This window comes from Quercus lobata, chromosome 3, assembly GCF_001633185.2.
Source record: "Quercus lobata isolate SW786 chromosome 3, ValleyOak3.0 Primary Assembly, whole genome shotgun sequence".
Lineage (NCBI taxonomy): Eukaryota > Viridiplantae > Streptophyta > Magnoliopsida > Fagales > Fagaceae > Quercus > Quercus lobata.
This window is the reverse complement of record NC_044906.1, coordinates 32,546,663-32,562,142: the sequence shown is the minus strand read 5'-3', so window position 1 is coordinate 32,562,142 and position 15,480 is coordinate 32,546,663. Positions and strand designations below refer to the sequence as shown.

The window sequence follows — 15,480 nt, the reverse complement described above, 5'->3', positions numbered from 1 at the left end:
GCAATAGGGCGGTGCCACCTCTTTGGAATTTTATGCTATAGATGCCAACTTATCCAAAAGTTAATTGACTCAAATAAGCCTCAATTTTTATTTTATTTTTTGGGGGTGGGGAACCCTTTAGCGTTGGCTAGAACTTGTACTCAACAGCCAAGGATTGCACACCCTCTAATGAAAGCATCTTAAAAATCAACCAAATAGTTGCTACGTCACTTGAATTTCCATTCTTTTACATTTTGCATGAATTGTCTGATTTGTTGATCAAACTTTTGACTGTCCTGTTCCATGGGTCAAAATTTTGCATTAATATTCTGTTTAGTTGACAGTTGTGTGGCTCTTCATTTCAGTTAGTTTAATTCAGTTATTAGTATTTATTGGTGTGCACCACAATTTTAACAGACTGTCAACATTATTTTGATGTGTGTGTGTGTGTCTAAGCTATAAAGTTTTAGTGTATTATATCATATTTATTGGTTTTGCAGATTCGATGTCAGTCTGGAATCTTCTTAGAGAGTTCCAAATCAGGAAAGTTCACATGGCTGTTGTCCTTAATGAATATGGTGGAACTGAGGGAGTGTTTGATGTGGATGCAAACACTTCGATGTGGATGCAAACACTTCTATTGATTAGCTTTCTGAAGATTTAAACGTCAAAATGCCTGGTTAGTATGTGATGCATTTTATTTAATGTTATAACGTATAAATTATTGTTATTGGGTCTGATCATAATAGGGATCACCAAACTTCCAATTAACTTAAGAAAAAACATAGGAGAGATTTTGTTAAAGTGGAAATGACAAAAACAACTTCAGCCATGGTTACCTACCTGGAGCACCATACACACACACACGCCACACTCCTAACTCTAACTCGAGCTCAGTTGATGTTTTATTTTCTTAGGAATTTAAATTCAGAATGAGGACAATAATGTTTGTGACTCATTGTTTATAAAATGAGTTATGTTTGCAAAGGAAGATGATACTGAGGAGCAAAAAATGGCAATGAAAGTATTGTGATTAGGCAATATTGGGATTGGGTTGGAAAAAAAAAAAAACTATAGCTGCGTTTTCTACAAAAAAACGCAGCTATAGGCAAAAATCTATGGGAGGCTGTAGCCGTGTTTCTAAAAACGCAGCCCAAAGCAGGTCTATAGCCGCGTTTTTTATAAAAACGCAGCTATAGGTCTCAGCTTATGGGTTGTGTAAAAACGCAGCCATAGGGTGTAGAAAACGCAGCTATAGACCCGGTTTAGGCTGCGTTTTTAGAAACGCAGCTCTAGGTCCCCGCAGGGGGCTATGGCCTCGCTGCATAGGCTGTGTTTGGAAACGCAGCTATAAAAACGCAGCTATAGCCTATAGCTGCGTTTTTTATAGGCTATAGCTGCGTTTTGCAAATGCAGCTATAGCCCTCTTTTTTTGTAGTGATTGAGGAGTGTTGAGTTTGGTGTTGAGATTCTAGAAACTTCCATTTCATCAACAGATATTGAGTATTCTTCTTGGACTTGAAAATACACAGCATAGACTCAACAAGACTTAAAATTTTATTTATTATTGCCAAAACTCTATAAATATCAGTTTAAGCACGAGACGAACAAAGAATAAGGTTTTCAGTTTAAGCATTAGGTATTCTCAAAATAGCATAGAGCCTGGTAGCCTTTTTCTTCAAGGAAAATCGTACAAAGCATGGTTTGTATAGGTGCAAAATGTAGGGTAAAAGACAAAGCAAAAATCCTGGTTCAAATAGGAATAAGAAAACAAAGTTTGACAACTTGCTTGAGCAAGCCTTGAGCGTGGACAAGCAAAGTCTCGAGTTGAATTATTTTTTGTTTTGAACGAAACTCACTTTTGTTTTAGCGAGACTACTGTTTTTTGCTCGAACAAGATCCACTTTTGCTCAAGCGAAATTCTCCTTAAATCAATTCTTTTAGCATCTTCATGGTAGTTTGTGGCAGACTTTAACAAGGAATGACCTAATCATGATATTTGATTACATCCGTTAGTCACAAAATTGGCCAACACTTTACAACTTTTGTGTTACCTATATAAACAAAAGCTTTTCTCATTCGTTTCATCTATATGTCGATTGTTCATTCATATTTTCTTTCCATCACAGTTATTCTTCTGTTATTCAACCAAAAAAAAAAAAAAAATCTTCTTTGGGATTGAAGTTAATCTTTTTTTCAAAAAATTTCATTTTTGTTTATATTTGTTCATATTTGTTCTTCATATTTGGTTGTGATCAGTTTCAACATGAAAGGTAAAAAAAAAAATCCTACGTCTATTACAAATTTCTTTCAAAATGTGTTTGCATAATTTATGATTTTCAATTTAACGGAATGTTCATATGATTTACTCCATTATATACTATTTTGATAAAAAAAATCTTATACCAATGCAGAAAAAGATGCTCATTTTGACAACTATGAGGATGTTCATAAAAGTAACAACTCACATGTAAAAGTGTGTAACGTAAATGGAAATAACAAATTATCAAATGAAAAAGTGCGCCACACTTATAGGAAATAATCCATTGTTTCATAGTTTACCATAACCTGCCACATTCCATAAACCCCAGAAGATTGCTAGAATAAAAAAACGAATTTTATAGATTCAAAAAAAAAAAAAAAAAATGATTGGTTTTTGTTTTGTTTTATTATTATTTTTATTATATATGCTTTCCCTTTTTCAGAATTCTCATAATGCATCACGGTCCACCATCCACGTAGAAAACCCGAAGAGAAGTATGTTATTGATTTCTTCCCCTTCCTAGACAACCACCAGCTGTGAGAATGAATTTTCTAGACAAAATCGAGGAGACAATTTTCGATTGGGTGCTTGCAGCACTTGGATGTGTGCTTGCAGCACTTGGATGTTTGTTGGGTTATCTGTTTCGCTACAAAACTACCGTTGATAATCTCAAAACCCAAGTTGAGGAGCTGCGACGGGCCAGAGATAGACTGCAACATGATGTTGATACTGCTATAAGGAATCTAATGAAAATTGAAGCTGATGTTGAGAGACGGCTTACCGAATCTGATGATATAATAGCAGGGGCAGAGAAAATCCTTGAAGATGATAACAAGGGATGGTATCTTAATATGATGTTCCGTTATCAAGTGAGCAAGAGGGCAGACAAGGCAGCATCGGAAGCCAAGAATTTGAAGGATGAGATATCAAAGATCAATGGCGTTGGCTATCGTGAGTCTACACAAGTGGTAGAGACCGTGACATCAAATAGAGGGTATGAGGCCTTTGAATCAAGAAAGCCAACAATAACTGGAGTTCTAGAGGCACTAAAAGATCCTGATATCACTAGGATTGGAATTCACGGTATGGGAGGTGTTGGGAAAACCATGCTAGTCAAAGAAGTTCTAAAACAAGCTGAGAAAGACAAGTTGTTTGACAAGTACCTTTTTTTAGTTGTATCCAATGATCCAGACTTGAAAAGGATTCAAAGGGAAATTGCGGAGCAATTAGATCTAAAACTTGATGTGGAGAGTGAACTAGTAAGAAGAGATCAACTACGTAAGCGATTGAAACAAGAGAATAGGGTCCTTATAATTTTGGATGACATTTGGAAGTACCTGGACTTGGAAGCTCTTGGGATTTTTTCCTGTGGAGATGATAATAAGGGGTGCAAGTTATTGTTGACGTCCGGATTTTATAATGTAGTATGCAATGATATGGATACCCAAAAGCAGTTTGAAGTCAAAGTTTTCTTAAACGATGAAGCGAGAAACTTATTTGAGAAGATAGTTGGTGATTTAGCTAAAACCTCTGAAATTAAACTAACTATGCTTCAAATTGTCGAAGAATGTGCTGGATTACCAATTGCCATTACAACAGTTGCAAATGCATTAAAAAATAAGAAAAACCCACGTATTTGGAAAGATTTCCTCAATCAATTGAAGATGTCTAGCCCAAGAGAGATCGAGGGAATGAATGAGAAGGTGTACAAAAGTATAAAGATGAGTTATGAGTTTTTACAAAGTAATGAAGCAAAGTCATTATTGTTGCTTTGTAGTCTACATGGAGAGGATTACGACATAAAAGTAGAAGACTTGTTGAGATATGGAGTGGGTTTGGGCTTGTTTGATAACGTGGATACAATAGAGGGTGCGAGATGTAGGGTGCACTCATTGGTTGAAAGACTCAAAGGTTCTAGCTTGTTGTTGGATGGTAATTATAATGGAAGAGTCAAAATGCATGACGTAATTCGTGACGTCGTCATTAATATTGCAGCTGAAGAGAGGCATATGTATACTATAAGAACTGTTAATGAATTGCAAACTCGGTCTAAACGTAAAGATACAGTTGCAATTTCGTTGCCTTACATTAATGGTGATTTAGACCTTCCTAATCAGTTTGAATGTTCAAAGCTTGAGTTACTTTTGTTGTTCTACCAAAGAGTTGATTTCCGTATTCCAGATTCATTTTTTGGAGGGTTAAAGGATCTCAAGGTGTTGAAGTTATCTAGAACCTGGTCTGGAGTACTTCCTTCATCACTTTCCTCCCTTGAAAACCTCCAAACATTGTGTTTAGAGGGTGAGGTACAGAATGCAATCATAATTGGAGAACTGAAGAATTTGAAAGCTCTTAGCCTTTCCTCGTATGATACTGAACGGTTACCAAAAGAGATAGGGCAGCTGACTCACCTTCAGTTACTAGATTTGAGAGGATGTTCCAAACTTAAATTTATTCCACCCAATGTGTTATCTAATCTGAAGAGGTTAGAAGAATTATATTTGCCAGATGATGTTGAATGGGAGGTGGAAGTACAAAGCACAGAAAAAATTAATGCAATGTTCTCAGAGTTGGATCATTTGTCTCACTTGACCAAGTTACATATATGTATTAAGAATGCAAAGATTCTTCCAAAAGCCATGGTTTTTGAAAGGTTGGAAAGCTATAGAATAGCCATAGGCAGTGCTTGGCTCCGGAATGAAACTTCGGAAACTCCACGAATTTTAAAGCTCAATATAATCTTGGAATCGGACTATGGGTATAAAGTATTATTGAGGAAATGTGAATCTCTCTTTTTGGGTAAAATGAAGGGTGTTAAAAATATTCTATACGAATTAGATTCGGAAGGTTTTCCATGTTTGAAGCATCTCAAGGTCGAGGAAAATGATGAGATTCAGTATATTATCAAGTCTATGGGAGTTCGAGGAGTCTTTCCTATCTTGGAATCAATTAATCTATTGTATGTGAACAATTTGGAACGGATAAGCTACACGCGACTTCCAACAGAGTCTTTTTGTAACTTGAGAGTGGTAAAAGTGAGCAACTGTCGTAAGTTGGAATTTGTCTTCTCCTCATCTATGGTTGGATGCTTTTCACACCTGCTGGAAATGAATATAGAAGATTGCAAGATAATGAGTGCAATAGTTGCGATAGAAAGAGAAGAAGAAATTGAGGTCAATAGTGACGACAGCATTATGTTTGCAAATCTCCATTCTCTGAAATTAAGGAAGTTATTCAAGTTAATAGGCTTCCTTTCTATTGTCAATTCTCATGTACTTTTCAACGGGAAGGTATGATTAAGATTTAATTTTAAATTTTACTCTTTAAATGTTGATAAGTCTTCCACAACCTAAAAAAAAAAAAAAAAAAAGATAAGACTATGTATTGTCGATATCAAGAAACATTTTCTTTTTGAAAACTGCACCAAATGATCAGTAGTATTATTACAAGAAAAGGTCAATGAACAAGAGTTTTACGGAAGAATAACCAAATTCTCTAATCGAGATAAAACACAAATTGATTATCTATATTATTAGTAGAACATGCTTATATAATTAGTTTATGTATTCTGTATTTTAAATTGATTATCTATCTAATATATTATGACTTTGATACATCTTTATATACTTTTTACACTTGCAAAATTTTCTAAAAAATAGTTTAAATTTAGTATAATACTAATACTAGAATTGTCTTTTGATTTTCTACTACAGCTTGGAATGAAACATTTTTCCAAAAATTGTGCATACTAATCAAAATTTCATCACCAATTCTTTTAGTACGTACATGACCATTGAGAAAAAGCTTGAAGAAATGATACTGTGTATTGCCACACAATACCTCTTAAATGAAAAGGAATTATTACGCTTCTTCCTTCTTAATTCTTCCTTATAATAGTTTTCTCTTTGTTAATCGTGGTCTTTAGAATAAAATTTAATTAAGTTTCATTTATTGACTCAATGTGTACCTGAGAATTATAGGTTGTCTTTCCGAACTTGGAGGAATTGGAAATAGAAGGCATGGATAGCATGATGATGATTTGGCCCAATCAACTCATTTCAGATTGCTTTGGCAAATTAGAAACAATGACCGTTTCAGGTTGCAGAAATCTTACCTATATTGTTCCGCCGAATATGTTAAGAACGCTCCAGAATCTAAAAGTATTGAATATATATGATTGCGACTTCTTAGAAGAGGTGTTTGAAATTCAAGGGACAAATAATGTTGAAGAATCATGTGACATAGCCGCCGCTGAACTTATATCCTTAACATTAAGAAATTTGAAAAACGTGAAGCACATATGGAGTATGGATCCTCAAGGAATAATCACCTTTGCAAAATTATGTACCATAGAAATTAAACGTTGTTGGAGTCTAAAAAGTGTTTTTCCAACATCTGTGGCGAAGGCTTTTTTACAGCTTGAGCGGCTAACGATATGGGATTGTGCAACGGTGGAGGAAACCGTAGCAAAAGAAGAAGGAATAGAGGCAACCACTTTGTTTGTATTCCCAAAATTGACCACTCTAAGACTTCACAATTTGCCAGATCTCAAGAGTTTATATCCAGAAAGGCACACTTCAGAATGGCCGTCGTTGAAAAGTTTGGACATTAAAAAATGCAACAAATTGAAAATTTTTGGTTCCAATAAGTCAAGCATGCAAGAAACAAATGGACTGGGCCATTATACTAGTCTTATTCAACAACCCCTCTTTTTCATTGAAAAGGTAACAACTTCCCTTGCATGTGTTTACATTTTGTTAATATATAATATATATATACTCATTGGATTATATGTGGCTGGAGTAGGTTGAGGTCAGGCCCTAGTTGTTGCATTCAAGCTGCACATACTTGTTTAAGAATTCTCGCTCAAATAGATTTATTATATGTGAATTGCGATCAAAACAGAAAATTTTGGTGGTCTTGAAAATTGAGATGCCCTTCAATTAATAAAACTAGTATGTAATAAGCACAGGAATGATGAATAGTAGTGGTGCTATTAATGTTAGTTTAGATTATTAAACATATAAAACTGTTTGATAGGACATTTAGAGGAACTAAAATAGTTTTTCTTTACAATTTTCATAATATTAGTTACGCCAAGTTTCTCATTACATTGCTATTACATATATAATTTTGAAAATTACTATTGGATACTAAATATACTACAATATCAATTCACAGTTATTGTCTGTGAAATTCTATTAGATACAATACAAAATAAAATAATAAATTGGTCAAATAGAATCTTGCAAATTGAAAGGGATGAGTGCATGAGATCCTTCAGTTCAATTACAATTTGTTACGTTCAATGTCTTCACATATAAAATATTTGAATAAAAATAGTATAATATATATATATATATATATTTATATATTACCTAGTTAGTAATGGATCATACATAGTCATGGTATATTATATAAATGACTTTTAAATTTGAATTGTTTTTAGTTATAAAAAAAAAAAAAGGCTGATAAATATAAAATCATTCAAACTCTCTCTTCCTCTAATTTTATATATAGAGTTAAATATATTATTAGGTTTTTTATGGTTTATTTATATTGGATTCATTTTTTTTATATACTAAATTAACTCATTTGGCACAAAAATTAAAAAAAAAAAAAAAACATAGATTTGATGGGACATTTGATGCAAAATTAAACTCTAATTGAAATCCAATTTTTATATTGAATTAACTCACTTGGCACAATCCAATTTGAAATTTAATTGAATCTTCTCTTAGCTTTACCTATATATATATATATATATATATATATAAAATAAGGATTCTCTATTTATAATAAAAAATTAAAAAAATTAATTTGGATTTTATTATTATTATTTATGTTTGATATAGAGAAGCTATTAAATTTCACTTGTCAGAAAATAATTACCAAATATATGAGTTGGTTAGCTAATGCTTACTCACGAGAGAGTTTTCTTTTGGCAATATATTTTGTGAAAATTTTCAGTAATTTATAATTTTTTTATGCATAATAGATTAAATATTTTTAGTTAGAGTAATTTTTTTCCCTGAAATTTGTTTACTCATATGCTTAAATTTTTTATGGGGATTAAGGACCATATCTACTGTAATGTCAATTTTCACTTTTCTTGAATTATATGTGTAAGGGCGGATTTTGGGGCCCAGTGAGCAGGCAATTCTGGCCCAAAAGACCCTCAACAATGAATTTGTAGAAAGTGGGTCGAAGAACTAGGTCAAGATAGAGTGCACGTAATTGTTAGCAAGCCATGCAACCATTTAAACGTGGGAACGTTTTATTAAGCCTCCTGGGATAACAGTTCATGGAACAACAACTTAGGCTTTTCTTACAGAACTTCTCTCCTTTTCTCTCTCTTTTCCTTACTTTTTGCTTTTCCAGCTTCCGATCTCCTGATCATAGGGTTTTTCTTCTCTTATATAGCATCCTTCGAATGATAATGGCCCTACACTTGTTGATCATCTAGGCCTCTACTTGAGTGCCTGTCCCATAGGACATCATCCTCTTTTTTTGTGAGTTGCACTGGCCAAGATAATACTGTTCTCCTGTCCTCTCCACATTAATGCGGATGGAAAAGTAGCTTCCTTGCATTTAATGCGGCAGTTGTGGTTGCCCCCCTGTGCGTCCAGCATTTTCCTTCGATTTGGGACGATTTCCCACTATGTGAAGGGTGTGCGTTGGATTCCTATTTGATGCGTCCGAGGAGACATTCCTCCTCGGACGCCTTTTAGACAGGCCCGGCCCGGCCCAACAGGGTTGGGTTGGAAGTCCTCTGACCGTGTCCTCACTTCTTGTCATGGTTGGGCCCCGCATGGGTGCCAAGGCCCATTGTTGACTGATGAACTTTTACTCCCACAATAGCCCCTCAAAATTCCGACTCTTTCTTCTTGATCCGAGGAGGAAAGGTGGGATTTTGATACCCACAGGATAGTTCGCTGGGGATCCCTGCTTCGCACGTGTGGAGGAGTTCCCTTACGTGCCTCATTAATGCTGTAGGCATTTATTGACCCTGGGAGAAGTAACTGCAGCTTTTGGAGTTTTACGCTCTCTCAATCCAACGGTTGGAGACCGGATCAACGGTGGACAACATTTCATTTGCTCTAGGCGGGAGTGTGTCTGTCCAACTCCCTCTGAGTATATGAGGTTTTGGAAGGCGATCCTTCCTCGCTTTTGACGAACACTCCAGTATTCAGAACACCTTAAAGCCTTCTCCTTCAGCGCGTTCTTACCTTCGCCGCCGTTCTCTTGAAGATTCCGTCGAGCGCCTTACCCGTAAGTGCACGCTTCTCCTTCGTTACTTTTCATTAGACAGATTGCCTTCACGTTGTCTAGGATTAGAGGGGATGGGTAGGCTTGAAAAAATGGTAAACACTCCAGCCGGTATGGCGGGCTTCAGGGCGAAGTATCGTATTCCACTGGAGGTAGGTTTAGAGTATTGCCACCAGGAGGAAATTTTTTTCAAGAAGAGAACGGGGGAAGTCGCAATTCCAATGATAGCCTTCGTGGAAGGAGGAATGACGATTCCAATGGGGAGAATAACTAGGGACTACCTACGTTGTCATAGGTTGGCCCCACACCAGTGCACCGCGAACCTGTTCCGGATCCTGGGGTGCGCCGACGCCTTAAACGACCAGATGAACCTCGGCCTTTCATGGCACGACGTGGTTCATCTCTATGAATGCCATAAGCTCGGCGACTCATATTACCTAAAGTCCAGGACTGACGAAGTGAGGTTGATATCCTGTTTTCCCAAGTCCAACAAAGGCTTGAAGGAAGACCATCTGATCGTCTCCGGACCATGGCATGACGGCCTTCACTGTCCGACTAGGGCAGGAGAGCCAGGTGGGGTGTCATAGAATTAGATTCCGTGGGGAGGACCTTAGTTTCGAGCTCTCCCCCCTTTTCGTTTTTCTTTCTTTCCTTTCCTTTTTAAACTTGTTGGTTTGATTGCATGCCTCCTCGGACTAACACAAACCCTTTAACGGCCTTTGCAGACAAGGAGTGAACATCCCCTCGGCTGAGCTTGGTCAACTTCCCGGCTCTAAACTTCCTCTTGCGATCTGAGATTTTCGTGAGTGAGGACGGACAATTGCGGTCGGCTCCTCTGATTTTGGACTACGTTCCTCTCACTCGATCCTTGGTGGACCCCGGCCAAGCTATAAGGGCTGGCAGTCCTCTATTGGCACGTATTGACGTATCCATATCGGGGTTCCTTGCTTCAACAGACTTACCTCCTGTTCAGCTGCCTCCCCAACGTGCCTTTCCCCCAGTGGTTATCCCGGAAGAGGAAGTTGGTTCTTCGCATTCATCCTTGGAAGAACAAATAGACCAGTTCCATTTTCCCGAGGAAGGAGAGGTGTCGACCAGGGTAGTAGAGCTCTCGGACTCCGACGCCGATCTAGACCGTGCTTCAGCGGCTCCTGATACTGGTCTAGTCATCGCACAAGTTGACACCAGCGAAGAAGTTGAAGTAGAAGGAATGGACTTGAAGCCGAGGATAGGCCTCAGGGGCCTTCTATCAAACAGGAGCAAGGGGCAGTCCTCTAAGGATGTCCCGAAGGAACAAGCTGCCAATAAGGCTCCTGCTCCTCCTCTTCCTCCCCCCTCGTCGGAAGCGCCGTTGTAGCCTATGCCTAACTTAAGGTGAAAAAGGCAGATAGAAGAAATGGAGGAGGGAGAGATTGGCCGCGAGAAGGCCAGGCCTCAGAAGAAGGGCAAGGAAACGAAAGAGACCTGTGATAAGAGGACTAGGTCCACTGATACTCGAGACGAGGCAGCCACTCGTAGGGAACAACGAACATGGTCACCTCGGATCGAATTGGATGGTGCCCCGGTCCCTTGGGATGCTACCCTATGGGAATCCCAACGAGAGCAGGCATCATACTTGGCTGAGGCCCTGCAGTAACCTCTTCTCTTGCCTCGTGATATGGAGGGGCTCAGAAAGACTCGCCAGCCAGAACTTTTCATGTCACTGAAGAGGGACATGGCCATGGTAAATGGAATCTTCTATCTCGTCCCTATGTTGCGCATCCTATTATCGTCATGTTTTAATAGGGTTTTTATTTACTTCCGAGCGCAGGTTGCTTAGCAAATTTTTGTTGCGGAGGAATGGTCCAAGAAGGCTCGCGAGGACTTGCATAGGGAGGCTCAGTCCCGCTATGCCGCCGAGAAGGCTGCTGGTGATCTTAAACTGGATTTTGAGCGCCAGGATAAAGAAATAAAGGAGGTCAAGAAGGCTCATGTGAGCGCAGAGGCCGGCCTTAAGAATGCCAAAAAGCAAGCTGATGAACTGTGCATAAAGCTCCGCCAATCTGAAGAGAAACTTACGGCGGAGCAGCAAGCGGTCTCCACGCTCAAGGCTGAGCTTGCAAGGATTAAGGAGGAGGCCCGCTTGGCCAGGGAAGCTACTAAGAAGGCCGTGGCGGCCTCCTATGAGCGTGGAGTTCATGACACTGAGACTAAGCTGGCCGAGGAGGTAGCCATTGTCTGCAGGGAATACATCACCACGTCTTGGGGTGTAGCCCTGGTTCGGGCAGCTGTCCCAGCAGATTCTGACCTCCGGAAGGCTGAGAACATCTTCTTCCCAGAGGAGGTACGCGAAATTCCTGATGAGGATGCCTCCAAAGAGCCTCTCCCAACTGACTCCTCTATTCCTGAGGCTGGGGGTAATGAGCAGGTCGTGCAGGACAAGCCACCTGAGGATAGCCTTTCCATCAACGAGATCGTCGCCCAGGCCAAAGAGGTTGCCTCGGGGACCCAAGCAACTGATGGTCAACCCACTCCTGCTCAGGGCTCTTAAGAGACTAGCTTAGGATTTTTGTCTTACTTTTTGTATTTTGTTTTGTTTTGCCTCGCCAGTGTTTGTAAACAGAACTGTTTTTAGATTTTAATGACAAAGGTTATTTTCTTTCTAATGTTATTGTCTATTTTCCCTTTTTTTTTTCTTTATCATGAATGGATGTCTATTTCTTCACTAACTGTTGATAACCAAGCGTAAGTGACTGAATGCGTGAATAGAATGATAGTTAATAATTAGGCGCATCGGCTGCCTCGTGGTTAATTTCCCCCAAGTCTGTGGTCCGAGGAGCCAGGCAGGACTTGGGTTCTGTTTAACACTTAGATGAAATTGCTTCGTGGTTAATTTCCCCCAAGTCAGTGCTCCGAGGAGCCAGGCAGGACTTGGGTTCTGTTTAACACTTAGATGGAATTGCTTCGTGGTTAATTTCCCCCAAGTCTGTGGTCCGAGGAGCCAAGCAGGACTTGGGTTCTGTTTAACACTTAGATGGAATTGCTTCGTGGTTAATTTCCCCCAAGTCTGTGGTCCGAGGAGCCAGGCAGGACTTGGGTTCTGTTTAACACTTAGATGGAATTGCTTCGTGGTTAATTTCCCCCAAGTCTGTGGTCCGAGGAGTCAGGCAGGACTTGGATTCTGTTTAACACTTAGATGGAATTGCTTCGTGGTTAATTTCCCCCAAGTCTGTGGTCCGAGGAGCCAGGCAGGACTTGGGTTTTGTTTAACACTTAGTTTGAACTGCTTCGTGGTTAATTTCCCCCAAGTCTGTGGTCCGAGGAGCCAGGCAGGACTTGGGTTCTGTTTAACACTTAGTTTGAATTGCTTCGTGGTTAATTTCCTCCAAGTCTGTGGTCCGAGGAGCCAGGCAGGACTTGGGCTCTGTTTAACACTTAGATGGAATTGCTTCGTGGTTAATTTCCCCCAAGTCTGTGGTCCGAGGAGCTAGGCAGGACTTGGGTTCTGTTTAACACTTAGTTTGAACTGCTTCGTGGTTAATTTCCCCCAAGTCTGTGGTCCGAGGAGCCAGGCAGGACTTGGGTTCTGTTTAACACTTAGTTTGAACTGCTTCGTGGTTAATTTTCCCCAAGTCTGTGGTCCGAGGAGTCAGGCAGGACTTGGGTTCTGTTTAACACTTAGTTTGAACTGCTTCGTGGTTAATTTTCCCCAAGTCTGTGGTCCGAGGAGCCAGGCAGGACTTGGGTTCTGTTTAACACTTAGTTTGAACTGCTTCGTGGTTAATTTCCCCCAAATCTGTGGTCCGAGGATCCAGGCAGGACTTGGGTTCTGTTTAACACTAAAATCAAGTAACTGCACAGCAATACTGCACCAAAGATTACATCTTCCATTAATAATAGTACATTTTCAGGTTGTTTACATTCCAAGGGCGTGGAACGACACGTTCGTCCAAGTCTTCTAAAAAGTAGGCTCCTACGCCAGCTACGGAAGTGATACGGTACGGTCCCTCCCAGTTTGGTATGAGCTTTCCCCATGCGGGGTTCCTTGCAGTGCCCAAGACTTTCCCCAGTACTAGATCTCCAGGCACCAATGGCCTGGACTTCACCTTGGCGTCGTAACCTTGCTTGAGCTTCTGCTGATAGTTAGCTAGGTGGACCATCGCGCCTTCCCTTTTTTCGTCGATGAGGTCCAAGCTCCTTTCTAGAAGTTTGTCATTGGTAGCGGGACAAAAGGTGGTGGTCCTCTGGGTTGGGAAGTTCACCTCCAGTGGAATGACAGCCTCGGCCCCATAGGTCATTGAAAAAGGGGTTTCCCCTGTGGACCTATGAGGCGTGGTGCGATATGTCCATAAGACATGGGCTAACTCTTCTACCCATCTTCCCTTTGCATCATCTAGTTTCTTTTTCAGTCCGTTCATTATGGTCTTGTTGACGGCTTCTGCTTGGCCATTACTCTGGGGGTAAGCTGGCGTGGAATACCGGTTAACAATTCTCAGCTCGCTGCAGTACCTTCTGAAGGCTTTGCTATCAAACTGGAGCCCGTTGTCCGACACCAGGGTGTGCGGGGTGCCAAACCTGGTGACTATATTCTTCCAGAGAAACTTCTTGACATCGACGTCCCTAATGTTTGCCAGCGCCTCAGCCTCTACCCATTTGGTGAAGTAGTCGGTGCCGACGAGAAGAAATTTTCTATTCCCTGTTGCCTTGGGGAATGGACCAAGTATATCTAAACCCCATTGTGCAAATGGCCAGGGACTGGACATTGGGTTTAGCTCTCCACCAGGCTAGTGTATGCTCGGAGCGAATCTCTGGCATTGGTCGCACTTCTTCACATACTCCAGGGCTTCCTTATGCATGCTCGACCACCAATAACCCATCGTTAAGGTTTTGTGAGACAAAGATCTACCCCCCGTGTGACTCCCGCAAATTCCTTCGTGCAACTCTTCCAAGATGAGTTCTGCAGCTTCTGGGTGCACACATAGCAAATACGGCCCTGAGAACGAGCGTCTGTAAAGCTTGGAGTCCTCCGATAACCAGAATCGAGTAGCTCTTCTCCTGATTTTGCCAGCCTCAATCTTATCGTCTGGCAAGGTGTCATGCTTTAAGTACAGAACGATAGGGTCCATCCAGCTCGGTCCTGCCCTGACATTATGTATTCCAATCCCATTGGCCTTTCTTGTTAGTGGACGGAGGACCTCTTCTACCAAAATGACTCGAGGTAGGGGTTGAGCCGAGGAGGTGGCCAACGTCGCGAGAGAATCAGCATGAGTGTTCCTACTTCTAGGTACGTGCGTCAAACGGAAGTGATGAAATTGGGTCTACAGGTGCTTGACCTTAACTAAATACTCTTGCATTCTTTCATCCTTTGCCTCCATGTCTCCATTTACCTGCCCCACAATAAGTCTTGAATCCGAGAACATGTCTACGGATTTCCCCCCCATTTTCCGGACCATTCCCATCCCTTCCAATAGCGCCTCATATTCGGCTTCGTTATTTGTGGCTGAAAAACCGAGTCTCAATGACTTCTCTATGGTTATCCCTTCAGGTGAGAGCAGGACAAGCCCTAACCCTGAGCCCCTTTGGTTTGATGCGCCATCAATGTATGCTTTCCACCAAGCGAGCCCATGCGGGGAAACTGTGTTGCTCACCCGCTCACCAGCCCCCAGTAAGACCGACACTTCCTTTCCCTCTGATGCAGGCTCCGCAAACTCTGCCACCAGGTCGGTGAGGACCTGGCCCTTTATAGCGGTGCGAGGCATGTATCTGATGTCAAAGGCGCCCAAAATAGTTCCCCATTTTGCAATTCTACTTGTGTAATCTGCGCTGCGTAGGATGGATTTTAAGGGGAGTTGAGTTAACACCACAACAGTGTGTACTTGAAAGTAGTGGGGCAGCTTTCTTGTGGCCTGTACGATGGCCAGGATAGCCTTTTCGAGGGGAAGGTAACGGGTTTCTGCCTCCTGCAGCGATTTGCTAACGTAATAGACGGGTCG

General features: G+C 40.7%; 1 protein-coding gene across 1 annotated transcript in view; it reads left to right on the top strand.

The window, feature by feature from the left end:
• LOC115981950 (disease resistance protein At4g27190-like) overlaps nucleotides 1-15,480 on the top strand; it is a 31,317-nt gene that overhangs the window by 10,014 nt on the left and 5,823 nt on the right. The window contains exons 3-4 of the mRNA XM_031104397.1: nucleotides 2,685-5,529; nucleotides 6,220-6,963. Of these exons, the coding sequence (XP_030960257.1) occupies nucleotides 2,785-5,529; nucleotides 6,220-6,963 (3,489 nt within the window). The 5' untranslated portion in view covers nucleotides 2,685-2,784. The remainder of the gene's footprint in view (nucleotides 1-2,684; nucleotides 5,530-6,219; nucleotides 6,964-15,480) is intronic.